Consider the following 25,579-nt stretch of genomic DNA (forward strand, 5'->3'; position numbering starts at 1 on the left):
AGTCTAATTTTTCCTTCCCTTGTATCTCCCAGTCAGGTGGATTTTGTTAAAGAGCATGCTATCAGTATTAATATGACTAAGTTAGTGGTGGTCATGAAAGAATGCAAACGACTCTGTCGCCCATCAATGATTGTTGGGTTTGATTCAGAAAAAGCTTTCTACAGAGTCTCATGGATATATTTGTTTTCAGTTTTAGGGAGATATGGTTTTTCTGGGAAGATAATACAGGACATTTCCATGCTGTACCCAAATTCTTGTTCTGCTATATTGGCAAATGGTCACGTATCTTCTGATTTTAAACTATTTTGAGGAACTCTGTAGGGATGCCCTCTATCGCCCTTATTATATATTCTCTCCATTGACCCTCTCTTTCATAAGATAGAAGTGACCCTCAGATAAAAGGATTTGCACTTGGTTCTCAGGTTTTCAAAACTGCTGCCTTTGCGGATGACGCCCTGGTGTTCCCGACCTCTCCACGGGAGTCTTTGGAATGGGTTTTATGACATCAAATCCTATTCAGATCTTTTACAGGGCTTAAAATTAATGTTGATAAGTTGGAGGCAATGGGGATTTAAGGGGTACTTGGAAGGGTGCATTCTCATTGAAATGGGTACAATTGGAGATGCAGTATTTGGGGATTAAATTCACCAGCAATTTAGGTAAATTATACTAAGCAAATATTTTCCCCTTATTAAAGTCAGTGGAGCATAAACTTCAGACCTGGTCAGCGTTAACTCTCTCTTTACTGGGGTGAAATTTTCTGGTAAAGATGATTGAATTGCCTAAGTGGCTCTATGTTCTGCAACAATTACCATTTTGGTTGCAAAAATTGTAGATCATGCGTATTAACAAAGCTTTGCGACTTTTCTTGTGGGTGGGTCATAGAGTCAGACTCCCTCTTAGCTTTTTGATGTTGGACACTTCTCATGGGGATTTACATTGCCGTAATTGGAGGGTCTTCATTTTAGCATGTGTACTCCGCCATATTAAAGATTGGTTGATGAGATCTAGGTTTTTTTCCCCCTTTGAATTTATACAAGAATGGTTGTTTCCATTCTGGCCGGATAATCTTGTCCAACTCAAGGAAGTAGACAGTCCGATTCAATTCTGACAAAGCTTATTGCTGAGAGCCAGATGTCTGGTGTGGGCTTTCTTAAGAACATAAGAAATTGCCATACTGGGTCAGACCAAGGGTCCATCAAGTCCAGCATCCTGTTTCCAACAGTGGCCAATCCAGGCTACAAGTACCTGGCAAGTACCAAAAAACTAAGTATATCTCACTCTACTGATGCTAGTAATAGCAGTGGCTATTTTCTAAGTCAACTTGATTAATAGCAGGTAATGGCCTTCTTCTCCAAGAACTTATCCAAACCTTTTTTAATCCCAGTTACACTAACTGCACTAACCACATCCCCTGGCAACAAATTCCAGAGTTTAATTGTGCATTGAGTAAAAAAGAATGTTCTCCGATTTGTTTTAAATGTGCTATATGCTAACTTCATGGAGTGCCCCTAAACCTTCTATTATCTGAAAGAGTAAATAACTGAGACACATTTACCCATTCTAGATCTCTCATGATTTTAAAGTCCTATATCAGGAAACATCAGAATCCTCCTTGGACTCTTCAGCAGCACCATCTTTCTAGTCCCAGAGGTCTCGGCACCCAGGTCACTCTCCTAGGACAAGATACTCCTTCAGCACCTTTCTTTAGAAAGAAGTATCCTCCTTCCGCAACCTTTACCCTTGGAGAGAGAGAGATCCCAACACCAGCACCTCTCTGTTGAGAGAGAGAACCTCAAAGAACCTTGTACTAAAATGGGAGGTTTGTTGACACCTACCACTGGGGAGTGCCTATTATCTACCACTTCAACTCTAGCATCTTCCTCATACATTTGAGAGCATTGATGCTAGACTTATGTTTGAAATTTATAAAATTCTATTTTTTTCTCTACCATCTCTCACTTTGGACCCATGGTAGATATCAAAATCCAGACAACTCATACAGGAACTGTTTGTCCACCTTTAACCCTGTTTTGAATAAAAAGCTACAGATAGAAAAATAGGAAAATTCTTGAGTGCTTCAGAGGTATTTGGTGTTATGTTAAAATATGAAAATATGTATATTATATATATCCTCAATGACAGACATCCTATAACTACAGAAAAATTAACTGCTGCTGTGTATATAACAAATGTCAAAAACATTGCAACAGAAACAGAAGATAAGCATATGGAGCTTAAAAATGGTTATTTCAGACCAGCAATTATGCTGATTGCTTTGTAGGATGAAAAGATTATTCTGATTTGCTTATTTCAATCTCTTGTGAACTGTATACCTTAGATATGTGTCACCTCGAATTCCACATTCTCTGGATGATTTGTTATTAATTATGCCCTCTCATAAGGATGCTTAGTTGGCTGTCACCCGTGCAAGAGCATTTTCTGTAATTGGATCTATAATGTGGAATGCCCTACTGAGTCATCTGCGTTTACTGCCTGATGTTAAATCTTTCCGGAAGCAATTGAAAGAATTTTTTTTCAATGAAGCTTTTAGCATTCTTTTATGATTTCTATTATAACCTGTAATTTTTTAACCTGTTTTAATTTGTCTTAATTGTATATGTTTGAAACTAATTTATGTGACTTTGTATACCACCTAGACCATTTAATTTGTAATAAGAGGTCTATAAGAAATTTAAATAAATAAATGTGTCCTGGCCACAACATATATCATAAAAGTTAGAAAAATACATTTTCAGAGCTCTGTACAGGGATTTGTACAACACGCATTTGTCAAGAAGCTGAAATTCAAGAAAATTGAATTACCCCTTGGGTTTCTGTACTATGTCATCTAGGTGCTGACCCTTGCCAGCAATGAACGCATTCCTCTTACTTCATCAATGCGTCTGCTATTTGAGATACACCATTTGAAAACAGCTACTCCTGCCACTGTTTCCAGAGCAGGCATTCTTTACGTTAATCCCCAGGACTTAGGTTGGAATCCGTAAGTACAATAATTTATTAAAAGCTATTATGTGCCAGCTCAGTGGCCCAATGGCAGTGTGAAGGACATGTGCTTCATTTCCATGTTGGCTCTTCTGTTCCACGGGCTGGCAGTGTGTGCTGCCTCCACAGCACACACTGCCAGCCCATGGTTTTGGTGGGGTGAAAGAGTAGAAAAGGTCAGAGTCTGTCATTGTGCAGCATTGACACCTAATGATTTAGACTTCATGTTAATAAGGTTCTGGAAAGAGTCACAGTTTATGGCCCCCAACTGAGGACTGTCACTGTGATGGCTGAGCTGAGGGAGGAGAGGAAACCATGGCTGGTTATGAATGAAGGCTAAATGTACCGCACTGTAACTATTATGTTTACTTTATTTGTAAATTGCTTAGGGCTTTAAGCATAAGTGACCAAGACATTTTAATAAATACAAATACTATATTCCACAGGGAGGCCAGTCCCATTTAAAGTGGAAGCTTAAAGAGGTAGAAAAAACTTCTGGGGCAACAAGCTCCCCCCCCCCCCCCCCCCCACCTGTAAGAAAAAAAATATTTCTCATTCCGATTCACGTCTTTAGGTCTACAATAGTGTTTTTATTAGATGTAAAATGTCTGATATATGTCATGATTAGCAACCATTGAGGTTAATATTCAATAAGACAGTGAGTGGACAAATTATCTGCCAACTCATAACATGTCCTGGATATTCAGTGGGATAAAAATCCCACTGAATATCCCCAATATCACCAATTAGGTGTAAAGTTATCCAGCCACATGAAAAAGGTTTTATTGTAAGTTTTTGCTTCTCTGGCAAGCTTCTTGTCAAATTCTCTCTTGGCCTCTTTTAATACTGTTTTACTTCTAATATGCCAGTGCTTATACTTTTGCCTATTTTCTTCATTTGGATCTGCTTTTTATTTTTTGAATTATGCCCTTTTGACTTTAACTGCTTCTTTGATCTCACCATTAAACCATGCTGGCAGTTATTTGGTTTTCCTTTGACTTTTTTTTAATGCATGGAATACATTTTATCTGGGTTTCCACGATGGTATTTTTAAATATCCACACCTCATGAAAATGTTTAACCTTTGCAACTGTGCCTTTTAGTTTTTTCTAATTTCCTCACTGTCATAGTCTACCTTTTTAAAGTTATATGCTACTGCAATAGTTTTATTTAATGTCCTCCTTCCAGTGTTTTTGTTATAATTTGATTGCATTATAATTACTATTGTTATGTTGCCCCACCACAGTAATTCCATGCACCAGATCATATGTTCCACTTAGGACTAGATCTAAAGTAGATGCCCCTCTAGCTGGTTCTAGGACCATCTGCTCCATGAAACAGTCATTTATGGCATCTAGAAACCACTCTAGAATGTCCTGAGGAGACATAAACCCAATGAATACTGGGCTAATTGAAATCTCCTATTATTGTGTTGCCAAATTTATCTGCCTTTATGACTTCAGCTAGCAATTATGATCTGTTTCTTCATCTTGACAAGGTGGCTGGAATATACACACACTGCTATGCTTTTACCTGATACACATAGAAATTCTGTCTATAAGGATTTCACAGTGCATTTTTTTCCTGCAATATTTTTATCTTGATTGTCTCTGTCATACTTTACATAAAAAGTGCTATTCTGGGTCAAGCCAAAGGTCATTCGAGCCCAGCATACTATCTGTAACAGTAGCCAATCCCTAGAAGTAGATTACATTTTTTGCTGCTCATACCCTATGTCACATGGTGGGTCTTCCTGAGTCACCTAGTTACTAATATATGGACTTTTGTTTCATGAATTTGTTCAAACCCTTTTTAAACTCAGCTACAGTTGTTGCCTTGGCCATATGACTTCATAAGAGTGGGAGCAGAGAGGAGGCTGGAAACTACAGGCCGGTTAGCCTCACCTCAGTGGTGGGAAAAGTAATGGAGTCGCTGCTGAAAGAAAGAATAGTGAACTATCTACAGTCAGAAGAATTGCTGGACCAGAGGAAGCATGGATTCACCAGGGGAAGGTCCTGTCAGACAAATCTGATTGACTTCTTTGATTGGGTGACTAGGGAATTGGATCGAGGAAGAGCGCTCGATGTCATCTACTTGGATTTCAGCAAAGCTTTTGATACTGTCCCGCACAGGAGGCTTGTGATAAAATGAGAAGCTTAGGAGTGAGTGCCAAGGTGGTGGTCTGGATTGCAAACTAGTTGATGGACAGAAGATAATGTGTGATGATAAATGGAACTTACTCTGAAGAGAGAGCAGTGTTAAGCGGAGTGCCACAAGGATCGGTGTTTTGACCGGTCCTGTTCAATATCTTTGTGAGCGACATTGCAGACGGGATAGAAGGTAAGGTTTGTCTTTTTATGGATGATACTAAGATCTGTAACAGAGTGGACACGGCAGAAGGAGTGGAGGGAATGAGACAGGATTTAAGGAACCTGGAAGAGTGGTCGAAGATATGACAGCTGAGATGAAATGCAAAGTCATGCATATGGGGAGTGGAAATCCGAAAGAATTGTATTTGATGGGATGTGAAAGACTGATGTGCACAGAGCAGGAAGGAGACCTTGGGGTGATAGTGTCTAACGATCTGAAGTCGGCGAAACAATGTGACAAGGCGATAGCTAAAGCCAGAAGAATGTTGGGCTGCATAGAGAGAGGAATGTCTAGTAAGAGAAAGGAAGTGATGATCCCCTTGTACAGGGCCTTGGTGAGGCCTCACCTGGAGTACTGTGTTCAGTTCTGGAGACCATATCTCCAAAGGGACAGAGACAGGATGCAGGCGGTCCAGAGAAGGGCAACCAAAAAGGTGGATGGTCTTCATAAAATGACTTATGAGGAGAGATTGAAGAACCTAAATATGTATACCATGGAGGAGAGGAGGAGCAGGGGTGATATGATACAGACTTTCAGATACTTGAAAGGTTTTAATGATCCATGGACAACAACAAACCTTTTCCATTGGAAAAAGAAAATCAGTACAACTAGGGGTCACGATTTGAAACTCCAGGGAGGAAGACTCAGAACCAATGTCAGGAAGTATTTCTTCATGGAGAGGGTGGTGGATGCCTGGAATGCCCTTCCGGAGGAAGTGGTGAAGACTAAAACTGTGAAGGATTTCAAAGGGGCATGGGATAAACACTGTAGATTCATAAAGGCTAGAAGATGGGAATGAAGAGAAGAGCAATGGGGATGGCTTGCTGGAAAGGAGGCTACTACCTGGTGATTATTACCCTTACTCAATAAGCCTTCACATGGTTAATGCAACTCCAACATTGCTTTCTGCTTCAAAGGCGAGTGGAAAAGAGGATTTGCATTCAGATAACAACCAACAAGGACTGAACTACACAGTCTGGGTAAACAAATAAGCTTGAGGGTAGCTTGCTTATTGTGGCAGTTACTACCCTAAACAAATTAACGGCTCGATCCAGTAAGGCCGCGGTAAAAACAGTGAGGTAGTGTCAGGCGCACCCTTCCTCCCCGCACGCACAGTTCTCTTCACTAACTCCCCGATACTCTCCTCTAATCGCATGCAAATGCATGCCGCGGCTGTGAAGCGTTAGGGAAGGGTTATGCCCGCGCAACCCATTTTACTGTATAGGCGCTGTAACAGCGCCTATACAGTAACCTGGGTGCGCTGGTACCTGTCATTTCAAATGACATTTGAAATGACAGGCACCAGGAAGTGTAAAAAAGTTTAAAAAGTGTAAAAAACAAAAAACCTGTGTGTTATATAAAAAAATAAAACAATTTTAAATACCTGTCGGAGGGCCGTGGGTCCAGGCGGCCGGTGGGCGGCGGGCAGCCATCAGCGGCATCCAGTAGTCCCTTCTCCCTTCCTCCCTCCCTCCCCTGCCTGGATGAGCGCCAAAATCGCACGGGCGGGTCGGCAGCGGGGGGGGGCGGCAGCAGGATCCGGGAGCGGCGGGTAGGCAGCAGCAAGGTCCGGGGGGGCAGGGGCAGCGGCAGCGGGGGGGGGGGGGCAGCAGCAGGGGGGCGGCAGCAGGACCCGGGAGCGGCGGGTAGGCAGCAGCGGGGTCCGGGGGGGGCAGCGAGATCCGGGGAGCCAGCAGCGGCAGCATGTTCGATCGCGCAGGCAGGTAGGTGGCAAAGTAAAGATGGCCGCCTGCACGGGAAAATCGTGCAATTGGCCGCTGAAGACGTGACGTCACACCCCGTGACGCCAAACGTCGTGACGTCACGTCTTCAGCGGCCAATTGCACGATTTTCCCGTGCAGGCGGCCATCTTTACTTTGCCACCTACCTGCCTGCGCGATCGAACATGCTGCCGCTGCTGGCTCCCCGGATCTCGCTGCCACCCCCGGACCCCGCTGCTGCCTACCCGCCGCTCCCGGATCCTGCTGCCGCCCCCCCGCTGCCGCCCCCCCCCCCCCGCTGCCGCTGCCCCGGACCCCCCGGACCCCGCTGCTGCCTACCCGCCGCTCCCGGATCCTGCTGCCGCCCCCCCCGCTGCCGACCCGCCCGTGCGATTTTGGCGCTCATCCAGGCAGGGGAGGGAGGGAGGAAGGGAGAAGGGACTACCGGATGCCGCTGATGGCTGCCCGCCGCCCACCGGCCGCCTGGACCCACGGCCCTCCGACAGGTATTTAAAATTGTTTTATTTTTTTATATAACACACAGGTTTTTTGTTTTTTACACTTTTTACACTTACCATAGCAGGCCCGAGCCTTGCTACTTTTTCGTTTGTTTTTTTTTTGCCCTGGTCCCGTCCGGTCTCCTGCAGCCCCGTCCGGACCGGACGGGACCAGGGCGGGTAAGCAATGTTTTTACCCTACACTACACTACACTAACTCCTACTAGGGGGAGGCGGTAAACTAGCAGGTTAAGGCCGCGGCAGAACAGCGGGTTACGGAGGAGATAATATCAGCGCCCGTTACAGTATCGCAGGGGAATAGCTAATTCCTTCATTATACAGCTTTTTCGTTCATTTACATGCCGGGTGCGGAAAGGGTTATGCGTCTGTTTTCAGAAGCGATACGGACGCGTGAAACTGGACACTGTATCGCCGAACTGCCTTGCGCGCCCGAATTGTGCGCTACGAGCACGTTACAGACGGGCAATCCTCGAGCGGACGATACTGGATCGAGCTGTAAGCCTGATAATTCACTTTGAATCCATATACAGCGTTGCTTTCTGCTTCAACGGCAAGGAGAAATGTGGAAAAAGAGCATTTACATTCAGACAACATCCAACAAGGCATGGATCTGTACAGTCTGGGTAAACAAGCATCGGGATGACTTGTTTGATGCGGGGGTTACTACCCGTAACCATTAAACCTTTTGCTCACCTTTGATGCAACTCCAACATTACTCTCTGCATCAATGGCAGGGGATGGCAGGAAATTTGAATCAAACAGTTACTAACAAGGATCCTGAACTTGGTCGGTAAAACAGATAAATATGGGAAAATAAGTGTGGGAGCTTGCTGGGAAGACTGGATGGGCTGCTTGGTCTTTTTCTGCCATCATTTCTATGTTTCATATCCTCTGGCAATGAATTCCACAGCTTGATTGTTCATTGAGTGAAAAAATACTTTCTCCAGTTGATTTTAATTCTGCTCCCTGTTAGCTTAAAAGAGTGTCCTTTGGTCTGAGTATTATTTGAAAGGGTAAATAATTGTTCCTTATTTACCTGTTCTACTCCAACCATGATTTTGTAGATCTCAAGCATATCTCCTCCTTAATTGTCTCTTCTTCAAGCTGAAGGCTTGTTTAGCCTTTCTTCATAAAGAAGGTGTTCCAGTCCTTAACCATTTATGTTGCCATTTTCTAACTCGGCTATATAGTTTTTGAGATGGGTTGACCAGAATTGCACATAATGCTGAAGGTGGATAAGAACATGCTATGCTGGGTCAGACCAGGGGTCCATTAAGCCTAGCATCCTGTTTCCAACCTTGGCCAATCCATGTCATAAGAACCTGGCAAGTACCCAAAAACTAAGTCTATCCCATGCTACTGTTGCTAGTAATAGCAGTGGCTATTTTCTAAGTCAACTTAATTAATAGAAGGTAATGGACTTCTCCAAGAACTTATCCAATCCTTTTTTAAACACAGCTACACTAACTGCACTAACAACATCCTCTGGCAACAAATTCCAGAGTTTTTGTGCGTTGAGTGAAAAAGAACTTTATCCCAGGACAAGCAGGATGCTAGTCCTCACATATGGGTGAAGTCACCGATGGAGCCTTATAGCGGAAACTTTCTGTCAAAGTTTCTAGAAAACTTTTGACTGGCTGTGTGAGCCTACTGAGCATGCCCAGCATGCTATAATCCCTTGAGCCATAGGGGTCTCCCTTCAGTCTTCTTTTTACCATGCTGCTTGTAGCCTCGCAGTTAGAGAGCCCTCTGTGGTAATTACCACAATTTATATCCTTAGCGGAAAAAGTATAAAACGTATAAAAAGTTATCCCTCGACAAAGGTCTCCCTTTCTTATTTTATTCGGTGTCAAAAATTGTTTATGATCTGGACCGTTTTTGACTAAACTTTTAGTCAGAAGGCTGTCGACGGCTGTCCAGCTTTTACATTGGCTACCGGGTTTAAGAAGTGCCCGAATTGTAATCGCACTATGTCTATTATGGACCCACACTCTGAGTGTGTACTTTGCTTAGGTGAAAAACACAATGCCTTAACATGTCCTCAATGTGCTGAGATGACATTGAAGGGCAGATGGGCTCGTCTGGAAAAGATGGATCATCTTTTTCATCTCCAATTTCTACCATCGACTTTGACGTCCACACTGTCGTTTCCGGCCGGAGCGGCAAAAAGGTTAGTAATAAAAACAAAACACTGTCCAGATGAAAAAGGTGATCGAATATCACCAACATCTTCTCGGTCATTGGTTAAATCCACATCGATACTCGAAAGAAAGGTCACCGAACATGGTGAGAAGCATCGGCATCGACATCATCGTGCTTCGATTCCCGATCCGACTGATACTCGATACACAACCACTTTCCATCGAACCGTTATCGAAGACGCCTCGGATGGAAGACTCCTTGGGGCTTTCGAAGCCCAGCACTCCCAGGCCATCCCCACCGATCTTGGTGCTGGGTACTGCGATTCCACAGGGTTCTGTGGAACAGCTGGTTGGGCCTTCACTGCAACCTCCTATAGCTGCTCTGACCTCACCAGCTATTAGGGCAAAACTGGATAGTTTCATCCGCCAGGCAGTCCTAGAAGCTTTACGGGAGATGCATCGATGCAGACGCCAACACCGATACAGGCACAGATGTCGATTCCACCGGTCCCAACTCCACCGCTGGCACCATTGGTTTTACAGGCTCCGATGTCGATTCCTGCACCGACACCGATGCTCACACTGCCGTCGATGCCGGATTTTTCTTTATTAGCACAGCTGCTAGCTAAGCTTGATGTCCTTATCGATGCCTTGCCGATGCGCCCACTACCATCGGGTGCAGAGCCTCCATCTCTGATGCACGATCCACTCGCAGGGCCATCGGGAATTTCGCAGCAGAGACCATCTTTTTCTCCTCTGCTTTCATCAATGCCACCAATCAATCCATCGATGCCTTTGGTGCCGCCATTCCACCCTCACATGACTCCTCCACAACATTTTATCTGGAAGTCTGGGATGACGGAGACACTGACACTTCCTCCAAAGACATTTTGTCTAATCCATCCCCTCCACAGGAGACAAGGAAATCGCCACTGGAGGACCTTTTCTTCTCAATTTTCATCAAGGAAATGGCAGATACCATTCCATTTCTACTGTTAACAGAAACAGACACCAGACAAAAAACCTTAGAGGTTCTTCAATTTGTGGATCCTCCTAAGAACATCATAGCAATACCAGTACATGAAGTGCTGGTGGAATTGCAACACAGATTGTGGGAACATCCTTGCATAATTCCACCAATCAAACGTACTGATGCCACTTACCTTGTGCAACAAATTCCAGGTTTCCAAAAACCTCAACTTCTGCACCAATCTGTAGTGATCGAATCCACTCAGAAAAAATCCAAAAGAATCAGGCCACACTCATCTACTCCTCCAGGAAAGGATCAGAAGTTCTTGGACACACTAAGACGAAAAATGTTTGAAGGATCCATGTTAGTTTCCAGAATTGTGTCTTACCAGTTATATATGACGCAATATCAGCGTAATCTATGGATCAGGTCCAGGAATTTTCAACTTCACTTCCTCAACAATATCAAGAATCCTTAAACATCATGTACAAAAGATTAGAAATGGGAAAGCACGAGGTCCGTGCGGCCTACGATGCTTTTGAAACTTCATCTAGAATGGCTGCAACGGACATTAGTGCTCGCAGATGGGCCTGGCTCAAGGCTTCAGACCTTAGAGCAGAAGTACAAGAAAAGTTGGCTGACCTCCCTTGTAAGGGAGATAATCCTTTTGGAGAAAAAGTTCAGGATGCTATACTGCAGTTAAAGGAGCATTCTGAAACTTTGAAACAGCTATCTTCTGCTCCATCAGAAGCACAACCTTCTATCAGATGAACTGTTAGAAAAGATACTAGACGGCCATATTATCGCCCAAGATGATACTATCCTCCAGCAACTCATGGCAGGACATCAAGACCACCTCAGAGGAGCCAACCTAGGCAACCTAAAGCTCCTAGAACTCAACCTCCTCCTCAGACAGGGCCTGCATCGGGATTTTGAGATATTGCCAGAGAACAGCAGTCACTCCTCAAACCCATTTCCAAACCTCCCTGTAGGAGGCAGGATTTCACATTTCCATTCCCAATGGTTGAGCATCACCACAGACCAGTGGGTACACTCAATTGTATCTCATGGTTACCACCTCGATTTTCTCAAAATTCCAAATGACAATCCACCAAGATCACATTGGATATATCATCATTACTCCACACTTCTACACACAGAATTGTCCACCCTCCTGAGAGCCAGGGCTGTAGAGCCTGTACCCCAACCTCAGCAGGGCAGAGGATTCTATTCCCGTTATTTCCTCATTCCAAAGAAAACCGGAGGCCTTCATCCCATCCTAGACCTTCGAAAACTCAACAAGTTTTTACAGAAAGAAAAGTTCTGGGTGGTTTGCTTGGGTACAATGCTTCCTCTTCTTCAAACAGGAGATTGGCTCTATTCTCTGGATCTTCAAGACGCATATGCTCACATCCCAATATTCCCTCCTCATTGCAAGTACCTACGCTTTTTGGTGGGACATCAACATTTTCAGTATCGAGTTCTACCTTTCGGCCTTGCCTCAGCACCACTGGTATTCACAAAATGCCTAGCTGTAGTAGCGGCACACTTGCGTAAACAAACCATCCATGTATTTCCCTATCTCGATGACTGGCTCATCAAAAGTCGATCAAGAGACAGAACACTCAACTCGCTGGAATGCACAATCACACGACTTCACTCATTGGGATTTCTAATAAATTACAAAAAATCCCATCTTCTACAATCTCGCATTCTTCATTTCATCAGCGCAGACTTGAACACCACCGTGTCCAAGGCCTTCCTTCCAAAAGACCACACACACATTCTATTGATTTCAGCAAAAACTCTGCATGCACAGAACAGAGCAACAGCCCATCATTTCCTCACTCTACTCTGTCACATGGCCTCCACGGTACATGTAACTCCCATGGCCAGATTAGCCATGAGAATAACTCAATGGGCATTAAAATCACAATGGCTCCAAGCCACTCAACCACTGTCACATCAAATCCAGATAACCCACCAGTTACATCTATCTCTTCTCTGGTGGACAAACGAGAACAACTTGCTAGCAGGAAATTCTTTCCAGCAACCAGTTCCACAAGTGACTTTAACTACAGTTGCATCCACCTTAGGTTGGGGAGCTCACATAGGCAATCTCCAAACTCAAGGTACTTGGACGACACTCGAAGCAACATTCCAAATCAATTTCCTGGAGCTTCGAGCTATACATTATGCGCTTTATGCGTTCAAGGACTGCCTTTCACACAAGACTGTTCTAATACAAACCAACAACACAGTTGCCATGTGGTACCTGAACAACAGGGAGGTATGGGCTTGTATCTCATTTGTCAAGAAGCCGCACAAATTTGGGGCTGGGCCCTGACACATTCCTTGTTTCTTCGGGCCACTTATCTGGTGGGCATTCACAATGTAGTAGCAGACCGTCTCAGTCGTCAATTCCAACCTCACGAGTGGTACCTGGATCCTTTAGTAGCGACCAGGATATTTCAACGGGGTCAACCAACAGTGGACCTCTTTGCATCAGAACTGAATCACAAAGTGGTCAACATTTGCTCCCTGCACAAACAGAGAAACCAGTTAGCCAAGGACGCCTTTGCTTGCCACTGGAATGCAGGCCTTCTATACGCGTATCCCCCAATACTGCTAATAACCAACACTCTAGTAAAGCTACAACAGGACAAGGGGTCCATGATACTCATAGGTATCAATAGGTATGGTTTTCCATACTCCTCAATCTCTCGATCAGGGAACCCATTCGCCTGGGCACAGCACCCATTCTCATAACTCAGGATCAGGGCCAGTTGCGCCATCCCAACCTTCAATCCCTATCGCTGACAGCCTGGATGTTGAAAGCTTGATCTTGCAACCATTCAATCTTTCAACCAAGGTTTCTCAAGTGCTTGTAGCTTCACGTAGACCCTCCACTCGGAAGAACTATCATTCTAAGTGAAAAAGATTCACCATGTGGTGTACACAAAAAAGTATTGACCCTTTTTCCTGCCCCCACATCCTCTTTACTAGACTATCTGTCACCTTTCAGACTCTGGTCTCCAGACCTCGTCAGTGTGAGTGCATTTAAGTGCAATCTCAGCTTACCATCATACAATAGGGGATGCACCAGTATCAGTGCAACTTCTTGTTAGTAGGTTTGTGAGAGGTTTAATTCACCTTAAACCTCCTATACAACCACCAGTCATAGAATGGGACCTAAATGTGGTTTTAACAAGGCTCATACATTCTCCTTTTGAACCCATGGCATCCTGTGATATTACATTTCTTACAAGGAAATCTATATTCCTAATAACTATTACATCTGCTAGACGTGTTAGTGAGTTACAAGCACTTGTCACATACCCTATACAAAATTCATACATGATCGAATGGTACTCCGTACACATCCAAAATTCCTTCCCAAAGTAGTTACGGAATTCCACTTGAATCAATCCATAGTCTTGCCCACATTCTTCCCAAAACCTCACACTCACCAAGGTGAGAGATCTTTGCACACCTTGGACTGTAAACGTGCACTTGCATACTATCTGGATCGCATTGCAGTCCACAGAAAATCCTCTCAACTCTTTGTTTCTTATGATATAAACAAACCGGGTAAGCCAGTGGGAAAACAAACACTCTCCAATTGGCTTTCACATTGTATAGAGTTCTGCTATGAAAAAGCAGGCCTTCCTCTCCAAGGGCGAGTAAAGGCACATTCAGTACGAGCAATGTCAACTTCAGTAGCACACTATAGTTGAGTGCCAATAGCTGACATATGTAAAGCTACAACATGGAGTTCTCTTCACACCTTCGCAGCCCATTACTGTTTGGACAAAGAGGGATGACAAGATTCGACCTTCGGACAATCTGTCTTGAAGAGTTTGTTTCCAACATAATTCCAACTCCTTCTACATCCAACCTGCTGTGATTTCAGGCTGCCTCATTTTTTCCAACAGTACACCAGTTGTTGTGCCTGTTGCACAAGTTGTATGCTATTGGTCCACTACAAATATGACTCAGCCTGTAGCTTGCTAATCACCCATATGTGAGGACTAGCATCCTGCTTGTCCTGGGATAAAGCAAAATTGCTTACCTTGTAATAGGTGTTATCCCATTACAAGGTAAGCAGGTGTTATCCTATTACAAGGTAAGCAGGATGTAGTCCTCATGTAACCCACCCGCCACCCCGCGGAGTTGGGTCCGTTATGTTTCTTTTTTTCTTTTTTTATATATTTTAGCTAAAGCTTATTGCTACAAATGAGACTGAAGGGAGACCCCTGTGGCTCGAGGGATTATAGCATGCTCAGTAGGCTCACAAAGCTAGTCAAAGGTTTTCTAGAAACTTTGACAGAAAGTTTTCCACTATAGGGCTCCGTCGGTGATGTCACCCATATGTGAGGTCTACATCCTGCTGTCCTGGGATATCACCCATTACAAGGTAAGCAATTTTGCTTTCTCCTATTAGTTTTAAATGTGCCACATGCTAACTTCATGGAGTGCCCCCTAGTCCTTCTATTATCCGAAAGAGTAAATAACCAATTCAGATTTACCCGTTCTAGACCTCTCATGATTTTAAACACCTCTATCAAATCCCTCCTCAGCTGTCTCTTCTCCAAGCTGAAAAGTCCTAACTACTTTAGTCTTTCCTCATAGGGGAGCTGTTCCATCCCCTTTATCATTTTGGTCACCCTTCTCTGTATCTTCTCCATCACAACTATATCTTTTGGGAGATGCGGTGACCAGAATTGTACACAGTATTCAAAGTGGAATCCATCGGTTTTTTCCCTATGTGCATCACTGAGCACATATGTGCATTAAATTTCATTGGTCATTCAGATGCTTAGTTATTGAGACTCACAAGGTTCTTCTGTAGTTCTTCACAATATGCAATAAATAAAGGTATAACCATAATATCACTACCCTATAAAGGCACACAAAAAAGTAGTATAAGAGATGTTGAAAGTTATTTCATAACAAAAATAGTGCAAAGCTTCAAGAAAATGTTAGAGCATCAAAAAAACCAATCAAACTGCAGAAAATTGGCAAAAATAGGGTGATAATCCAACAATAAGGAATAGGAGAAATGATTGCTCTCCCAATAATAATCCACACACAAGAAAGAAGAGCAGGCGAAATATACAGTCCAGAGGCTTAAAGAAAGTTTTTTTTAACAAGGTGTCTTCCTTGCTTTTATTATTTTATAAGCGACTACTCCAGGAGCTCAATACAGTGAACCACAGTTGTCAATCAGGTCCCCCGACACGGACCGTGTTTTGCACAGAGCTGCGTCGGGAGGGACTTAAGTGTCTTCCTTTGGCTCAAAACTGGACTATTCTTAAGTCCCTCCCGACGCAGCTCTGGGCGAAACACTGTCCGTGTCGGGGGACCTGATTGACAACTGTGGTACACTGTATTGAGCTCCTGGAGTAGCCACTTATAAAATAATAAAAGCAAGGAAGACACCTTGTTAAAAAAATTTATTTAAGCCTCTAGACTGTATATTCCACCTGCTCTGTGCAAAAATAGGGTGAAAAATCACTGTTCAAATATACACTGCACAAGACAGAAAGGAAGCACTTAAACCTTAAATGACCTTTAGCTCATCATTACATATCTCCAAAAAAGCACTCATTATACTACAATCTTTTAACCTTTATAAGAATGTTATTTATTGTTAATATATGTTAAAACATTATCTTTCATATATATGCAAAAAACTGTTTCTTAGTAATACCCCAATGAAATCCTAGTCAGTAGACCACAAAACAACCCAAACCCTAATCAAAAATATCCACATAACTCCTGTGACAGAACATGTAGCCCAGAGCCTCAGATCACCTTAAGGACCAGCTCCAGTTATCTGGCCTGTTCCACCTTAAGGCATAGTCCACAAGGAATTATGGTCCCAGGGAGGATCCTATACCAGAGAATAAGAGTGCATGCTCAGAAGGAGGAAGAGGGAGGCCCAAGGAAATCCAGGAGAAGGCAACCTGATCCATGAATAAAAGGAGAGAGGTAGCACCTTAGACTAGTTGGCCTGTATTCTGTGTGAATTATAAGGGAAGGTAGCCCTTTCAATATAGCTGACCTATTTTGAGTTTGTATTAAGGAGTTGGAATTACTAAATGCTTACATTTGTGCACTGTAAATAAAAGCACTTAAGGAAAAAAGAAGCTTTGACCACTCATCTCTGTGCTACATATGATGTCAGATGGGGATTTTCTGAACTAAGCAGTGCACAGCCAGAAATCCTTATCTGAAAGATATAGATGAATAGAGCAGTACTCAAATCAGAGAGAAAAAAGAGAAAAACATTTTTTCTTCTGTGCAAGAGTATCTGAACCTAAGCAGGGCATAGGCCAGACAGGCAATGAAACAGCACAGTGCAGTACTCAAACCAGAGTTAAAAAAAAAAAAAAAAAAGAGTGAGTGAGTCTAGACCTAAGTAATGCACAAGTGAAATAGGCAATGAGAAACAAATATGCACACACAAAGGAGAGAATTTCCAGGGGCCTGGGTGCAGAAGGGTTTAAATTTGCAATGGGCTAAAAGGAGTAGCTCTGCCTAGGTAGTCAGGAGATCAGTGACTGAGTTAGAGCTAAACAGACAGGAGATTTTTTTTGTTGTGAAAGAGGAAAAAAGGGGGAATTTTCCTGTGCACACCTGAACAAGCAGACTTCTTCTTTTTGTCTGGAAAGACTGGTCTGCAGAAGCCTAAAAATGCAGTACAGGATTCAAGAGGACCAGGAACTCCTCAGAAGGAATCAGTTTTTCTAGGTTCAAGCCAAGAAGGAAGACTGAAGCAGGGCTTGTTCTTCTAACTTTCAGCTCTCTAGAAGCAAAGCCAGAAAAAGGTTTGGTATGCCTGGAAGCTGAAAAATCGCAGCAACCCTGGGAGTCACCAAAGTGGAGAGGTACCATCCAGGAGCACAAGGAATCAGAGAGGCAAAAAGAAGAGTCAATCTAACAGGATCATCTCAGAAAGTGGCCTGAGGATGGCACTACCAGGATTCTGGAAAAGCATCAGTGGTGGCAGTGCCTGCACAGGTAGAGCAGACAGTGAAAGTGTACCCAAAAGTGCAAGAACAGGCCCAGTAGAGAGCAAAATAAGAGCATGGAAGTTCAGTGAATGAACTTAAAGTAACCCAGGACTTGTGTAATGGAGCTCGTGGTTGGTCCTGGCAGTATGGATTTTCGTGGAAGGACAAGAATCCCATTCACTACTGCAATTCGGAGAGTAGCAAAAGGGCCTTACAATGGCTAAACTCTTCCCCAAGGCCTGCGTGACACAGGAAGCTGGGGGTGGAGGCTGAAGTCAGAGCAAGAAGGCGACAAAAGCACTGAGATGAAAGTAGCCTTGTTCAGCATGAGTATCGACCAGGCTGAGAGATGAAACCAGACTAGGTTCGAGAGAAGCAGATCACTTCCCATCAACAAGTGGAAGAGGTGGAGAAGCAAGGAATGAAGAGAAAACAGAGATCTTGGAGGTTCAGCTGCAAGTTGGAACTTGTGAACTGGACAGTCCGAGTAAGGAGAGTCCGTAACCCCAGGCTGGGATCCAAGAGGAACAACAAGATCATGTGGATAAAGGCTATCTGTACAGTAATTGTGAATTTATGGATGGCAATCAAGTGACAGGACTGGCATTGCCGTGTGGAGTTCAAATGATAGTCTCATGAGGAGAGAGAGATGCTGAGATGGCTCAGCTGTCATGCTCCCAACTGGAGGAGGAAGCGCACACACTGTCTAGAACTGCCCAGGGCAGAAAGATAAGAAGAATGAGATAAAGCTAACAGATTCTCCCAATGTAGGCATACTGAAGGAGTACCCTGCACAAACCCTTTATGAATTCAAGGGTTCTGAGGACTTTGGTTCAGAGAGGCTGAGTCAAGCGGGTAGCAAACAAGTACAAGAAACTATATCTCAAGTGACCTAAGGTTGTTAAGCCACAAAGAAAATGATGATGGAAGAGACCTAAGCAAGTCCAATAGTTAGAGAGACTGTTGTGGGAAGAGTCCTGGCAGGAGGGGTAAGGCAAAAAGGATTACTGGGCCAGGGAGCTAGTCTTGGCACAGGCAAGCGCTCAACAGTAAGTTTGAGCTGAGGGGAAGGGTATGTGCAGTAAGGAATTATGGTCCCAGGGAGGAAACCATACTAGAGAATGAGTATAGGCCCAGTATAAGCAATGCATACAAATCTATCTCATGCATATTCATTGAGGATATCCTAAATAACTAACTGGTTAGGTATGCACCGAGGACTGAGTTGAGAAGTACTGGGTCTTTACTAAGAATACTATTCTATCAATCAGGCCCATACAGTAAAGTGCACGGGAGAGCCAGCGCTCCGAGGCGAGCGCCTGCTCTCCTGGGCGCGCAATTTTTATTTCAAATTAGGGCTGTGCTAATAAGGAGGCGCTAGGGTCACTAGCGTGTCCCTAGCGCCTCCTTATTGGCAGAAGAAGCGGCTGTCAGCGGGTTTGACAGCCGATGCTTAATTTTACCGGCATCAGTTGTCGAACCCGCTGACAGCCACGGGTTCAAAAAACGGACGACGGCAAAATTGAGCATCCATTTTCCAACCCACGGGCTGCAGGCAGATTTTTTTTTTTTTGAAGAATTTTTTATTTTTGGGGCCTCCGATTTAATATCGCTATGGTATTAAGTCGGAGGGTGTACAGAAAAGCAGTTTTTTCTGCTTTTTATTTATTTATTTATTTAGGATTCTTATATACCGATATTCTGGTATGATATACAAATCATGTCGGTTTACAATACAACACAACAATCGCAGCATAGGCGTCACATTGAAACAAAAATATAACAGAACAATCGCAGCATAGGCGTTACATTGAAGAACATAACACAAAGCGTCTAATAACGTATAATATAATACAACCGAACAATCGCTGCTAAGGCATAACATGAACCTTAGTGTCTGAAAGAATATAAATATAAATATGCAAACATATGTACAATGCTAATATAGCATAAGAGGGTCCTAAAGAGTAATGGCACTTTGAAACTTAACGCAATATCTACTACACTCAGTGCATTGAAATGCTCTCTCCCGTGTATGGATTTTCTGGTGGCGTATGAGGCTTGTCTTCTGCTTGAAAGTTTTACTACACTCGGTGCATATAAATGGTCTCTCTCCTGTGTGGACTTTCTGGTGTATTATGAGATATGACTTCCACCTGAAGGCTTTATTACACTGAGCGCATTTAAATGGTCTCTCTCCTGTGTGGGTTTTCTCGTGTTTTATGAGACCTGTCTTCCAAATGAACGCTTTACGACACTCAGTACATTTAAATGGTCTCTCTCCTGTGTGGATTTTCTGGTGTCTTCTGAGATCTTTCTTCCGTATGAAGGTTTTACTACATTCAGTACATTTAAATGGTCTCTCTCCTGTGTGGATTTTCTGGTGCATTATGAGGCTTGTCTTCAGTATGAAGGTTTTACTACACTCAGTACATTTAAATTGTCTCTCTCCTGTGTGGCTTTTCTGGTGGTTTATGAGGTCTCTCTTCCAAGTGAAGGATTTACTACACTCAGTACATTTAAATGGTCTCTCTCCTGTGTGGCTTTTCTGGTGGTTTATGAGGTGTCTCTTCTGAGTGAAGGTTTTCTGTATACTTGCCGCACATTTTGCTTTCTGTATTGCGGATGAGTACCTAATAGGCTCATCAACATGCATTTACATGTGATGAGCGCTATTAGTTTCGGGGGGGGGTTGGCCGCACGTTTTCCACTTGCTATTACCCTTTACCAAATAAGGGGTAAAAATAGCTGGTCGAAAACGCGTGGCCAAACGGGGGCTAACTGTGCGCTCGCCCAAGCGCACCATTCTGTATTACCCTGAATATAAGTAGAGGGAAGCATATCACCTATTTTCCAGCTCCCCCATGTGAGCTGTTACAGTAGTTGCTGCTTGCCGCTATAAAAGGTGGAGTCACTTAGTGAATGTGTGGATTCTTAATTTGGTTTGGCGGAAATAGTGTTTCTTTTTAGTTCCTATTTCATTTTGAAGAACTTATTTTCATTTTTTGGATTTAATAAAGCAAGTTCTGAACCTACTCTTCCTTTTAGTTTGGATTTAGTTGCCCAGTCTTGTACTATTGTACTGTTCTGAATCTCTCCCTCTGAGAAACGTCTATCTAATGTGAAAGATGGAGAAGAGAAGTAGTAAAGGAGAAGAGTGGCATCCCACTGGTGTAAATACACTTAAGATATCCGAAGGATATTTGGCAAAAGGGTTGGAATAATACCCAGAAGAGTTTGAGACTTGAATATCAAGATATCTGATCAGAGGTGAGGTAAATTAGGAATTGAATTTGATCCATCATCGCATCAGTGTAAAGATCCCTGAGGAGGAAGCTTTAAATTTGTCCTTCTGCTAGGAGGGAACTTGATTAGGAAGCATATTATGGAAGGAACTGCAGTCATAGATTTACCCTCAGTAATGTTTGTATGAAGAAAAAAAAGGACTTGTAAACAGTATTCTATTTCACTTCACATTAACCTATCATTAGAATTGCATTGGAACCTCATCCAGAGTCTAGCGTGATTATTGCTATTGATATGGAGGCTGTGAAAGGACAATGCCTAGAATCTTGTTTGAATGTGAGGTACATAAATAGAATAAAGAAATAAATGAGTATTCGCCCCTTGTCCCATTTCATTTTCCTTTCATTTATTAAAACTGAATATCCTGCTGTAAAACATTATCCAAGCAGGCTTACAATAAATAATATACATAAATAATTAAAATAAACATTTACAGTCAAACATAAAAGGCTGACAATCATTGGCAAAACTGGCTTACAGGGATAGAAATAGCTGCATCCTATGTTGAATTAACAATTATAGGCTTGATTAAAAACCAAGTTTTCACTGCCTTCTTAAATTTCTGGAAGTTTGCATCTGCCTGGATATCAGGGAGGAGGGAATTCCAGAGAGCTGGAACATAACCAAAAGACGATTTTCTGGCAGTTTCAAATCATATAAATGAGGGAGGAGGAAGAAAGAGAGAGCCCTTCTGAGAGGAACGCAGGACACAGGCTGAAGAGTAAGGTATCAAGAGTTTAGAAAAATATAAGGGACGTCCAGTATGAAGAGTAGGAGAGGTTAAGCACACAATTTTAAACCTGATACAATAGCTAAAAGGGAGCCAATGTAACAATTTTTTAAAATGGTAGTCATGTGAACAAATTTCTTAAGTCCATATATTACCTTGGTGGCAGTATTCTGTATTAACTGTAAACACTTTAGTTGGGTGTTAGGTAGTCCGAGGAGAAAGGAATTGCAGTAATCATCAATCCTTTAAATAACAAAGGCATGAATTCAAAAGTGAGTGAAGACAATTTATGTATCTAAGAAAAAAAAAAAGCGATTTCTGAACTGTTGAAGAAATATTTTATTTTGATTTTATATTCATCTTATCAATGATATTTTTTTAATCTGGCTTGGGACAGATATTCAATTTTATATGTTCCTTGACTGGCTAAACCAATGCAATAGCCATTTATAGTTTTGTTTTAATATTCATCCTTCTTAGATAGCCTTCTTGGATATTCTGGTGTCTATTGATAACTCCACCTTTTCAACTACGATTTTTAGGAAGGAAACAGACCGTAATACTCTGCTCAGTTTTGATAGCTGTCACTCTAGAGCCCTTAAGACCAATATCCCCACTGGCCAATTTCTGCGGTTACGACGGCTCTGCTCTTCAAAGCCAGAATTTGTGTCTAAAGCAAGGAGATGCTATCCCGGTTTAAGGAAGGGGGCACCCTTCTAAAGTGATTAAGCAGACTTATAAACGTGCTTTATTTGTGAATAGGGATTATCTTTTTTTGCCTAAAAATCAGCAGCCAAATATTACAACGAACTGTATATTACCATTTTTTCTCCTTTAAGTTTTTCTATAATCCATATTATACGGAAGCATTGGCAGTCGTTGCTGCTTCAAGGTCCTTTATGTTTTACATACCAGAGAGGTATGAATCTGCGAGATATGTTGACACAGTTTGACTTGTATACGAAACGGTCATCCGCTCAGGATATAGGTATACATAAACCCTGTGGACATTGCTCTGTATGTCCACATACAAGTACTGTATCGTCCTTTGAACACCCAGGTATTGGAAAAAAATATAAACTAAGGGATTCCTCTGATTGTAATTCAGGAGGCATTATTTACATAATTCGCTGTCCGATTCAGAAGCAATATGTAGGGAAGACCATAAGGAAGATAAAAACTAGGATCTTCGAACATAAATCTACCGTAATTTAAATCTGTTACGTGAAAATGCACTGCTGGTGGATCACTGGATCCGTTTTTCACATACTATTTCTGATTTATACTTTTTTGTGCTAGAAAACCCCATTTATTCAAATCATGGCAGTAATTTTTCAGAATTTCTGACTCAGAGAGCAGAAGTGGATTTATACACTTAACACTGTGACACTGCACGGACTCAATAAAGAACTAAAGTGGGTTCATTTTACTTGATTTTGATTGGCTTGATACTGTCTGGATTCTGATTGGCTGTTCTCCTGCATGCTGATTGGTCTGTCATTTTTGGTGCCTTTTCTGTGCCTCCCGTGTCGACTCCTGCACGGGAGAGGGAGACTGAGTGTCTGGAAGGAACGACGGCTGCCATTGGTGGGGAACTTCAACTGGCTGGAATATCTCCTGTGGTGAAAGCGGGTAAGTTTTTTCAGCGTCCCCGCTTTCAAATGCCTGACAAGCCAGAAAAGATCATGCTGGAAGCGATATGGGACATTATGGCTGCATTAGTGAAGTCACTGGGCGAGTTTCAGGACAAATATGATATTGTTAATCACAAGTTGGAGGTGCATGACACACTAATAGAAGAAATGAAGCCTAAACTGAATATAGTGGAAGCTGAATTAAAGAAAACCCAGGAATGTAATGCTAAGGTTGTGAAGGAGATTAACGTGGTTTCAAGGAAACTGGAACATCTTGAGAATCATTCAAGACATTTAAATCTGAGGTTTTTAAATTTTCCAAAGATTATTGGCGAACTCCTTTATATCACTTTAAAAAAATATTTCATGGAAAATCTGAAATTCCAGGAGGGTGAATGTCCCTCAGTGAATAAGTTATATTACCTATCTGTGCCATCTAGGAATAGGGATATATTACAAGGAAGTGAAAATAAGGAGAATTTAACCAGATTTTTGGAAGATTCATCAGCTGAATTCTATGAATGTGCAACTTTAATGGTCTCCTTTATAATAGATAATGATGTAGCAGAAACCATGAAAAGATATTTTAGAAATATTGAGTTACCCTTTAGAGGCCTTCAGATACGTGTTTTTCCTGATTTTGCTCTGTCATACAAGTCAGGAGACGAGTATTTCTTGCTTTAAGGCCACAAGTAGTAGCTCTGGGGTTTTCATTCGTATTAAAATATCCTTGTAAGTGTGTTGTAAAGTCTCCAACTGAATGTTTCATTTTCTTTTACCCCGAGCAATTAAAATCCTTCCTAAATGCAAGGAGGGTCATTATCCCCTCCGTTAATTAGCCATAGTGAGAGGATTATAAAGAATGAATGTCTTTATTTAACGTTAAGCCGATTCTAGCAATGTTACTACTAAACTCACTTTATATTCTGCTCCATTTCCCAAATTTCTTTAAGGGGGAATACAAAAATGGAGGATTTAAAGTTTGGATCTTGTATTTATAATGTATTTGAGTTATTGTATTCCTATTTTCTGTAAGTAAGAATTATCTTGCTGTAATGTTTGAAATGATAAAAATAAAATAAAAAAAGAAAGAAAGAAAGAAAGCCCCATTTGTTCAAATCGTGGAGGTAAGTTTTCAGAATTTCTGACTCGCAGAGAGCAGAAGTGGATTTATACACTTAACACCGTGCCACTGCATGGACTCAAAGAACTAGAGTGGGTTCATTTTACTTGATTTTGATTGGCTTGACACTGTCTGGATTCTGATTGGCTGTTCTCCCACGTGCTGATTGGTCCGTCATTTTTGGTGCCTTTTTTGTGATTGTTAAAACCCTCTTGTTGAACTGATGTACGCGCTTCCTGAAAAATGTTTATAAATCAACTTGGGTATGTAAAAAGCTTTTTTGGAAATCTAAATTACAAGGGTGTCGGTATTGTAGCCCATTATAACATAGTCCATCTGTATGCTTTGTTTTTAGATGTCTTTAAAATACTACCTGTCTCTCCCGACTCAGCCTCGGCGAAACACGGGTCCGTGTCGGGGGACCCTTTGAAGTATTTTTCTGATAACAGTGGAGTTGCCAGTCATGTAAAAATAAAAAGATTATTTGGAAACTATAAAATTAGACTATGTGACATGTTTCTGTACCAATATACTTTATGCCACACATTTTCTTGTTGTGATTTCTCTATATGTTCACTCCGCCCTCCTCTTTTGTTAAAAAAACAAAAACAGAATGAGGAGGGGGCCAGGACAGTACTTGTTCACACAGGGCAGCAAAAAAGCTAGCACTGGCCCTGCGCAGTAGTGCCCTATGGGGACTCGCTGAAGGAGAACCCACCCCTTCCCAGTGAGACAAGACCCTGTGCGGTGGTGATGTGCTGACTGGGTTCTCTCACCCTGCCAGCGAAAAGAGGCCCCCCCCCCCCCCCCCCCGTGGCAGCACTGAATGTCTAGCAGTGGGTCAGATGGCCTGCCAGTGGGCTTCCCACATTTGGCTGGCAGAAAGAAGACGAAGACCACTGGGAGAGAGGGAGGAGTCATGTGGCTCATGGCAGGTTTTGACTGAGAGGGAAGGAAAGGGTGTCAACACTGCCCATTTGAGAGAAAGTCAATGAGACAGTGTCTGTGTGCTGCACTGATGAAGTGAAAAGCTTAAACTGG

At 42.6% G+C, this 25,579-nt stretch overlaps 1 protein-coding gene across 1 annotated transcript in view; it reads left to right on the top strand.

The window, feature by feature from the left end:
- DNAH11 (dynein axonemal heavy chain 11) overlaps nucleotides 1–25,579 on the top strand; it is a 725,796-nt gene that overhangs the window by 340,682 nt on the left and 359,535 nt on the right. Inside the window, exon 42 of the mRNA XM_029589065.1 lies at nucleotides 2,856–3,004. Within this exon, the coding sequence (XP_029444925.1) occupies nucleotides 2,856–3,004 (149 nt within the window). The remainder of the gene's footprint in view (nucleotides 1–2,855; nucleotides 3,005–25,579) is intronic.

The sequence above is a fragment of the Rhinatrema bivittatum genome, chromosome 2 (assembly GCF_901001135.1).
Source record: "Rhinatrema bivittatum chromosome 2, aRhiBiv1.1, whole genome shotgun sequence".
Taxonomy (NCBI): Eukaryota; Metazoa; Chordata; class Amphibia; order Gymnophiona; family Rhinatrematidae; genus Rhinatrema; species Rhinatrema bivittatum.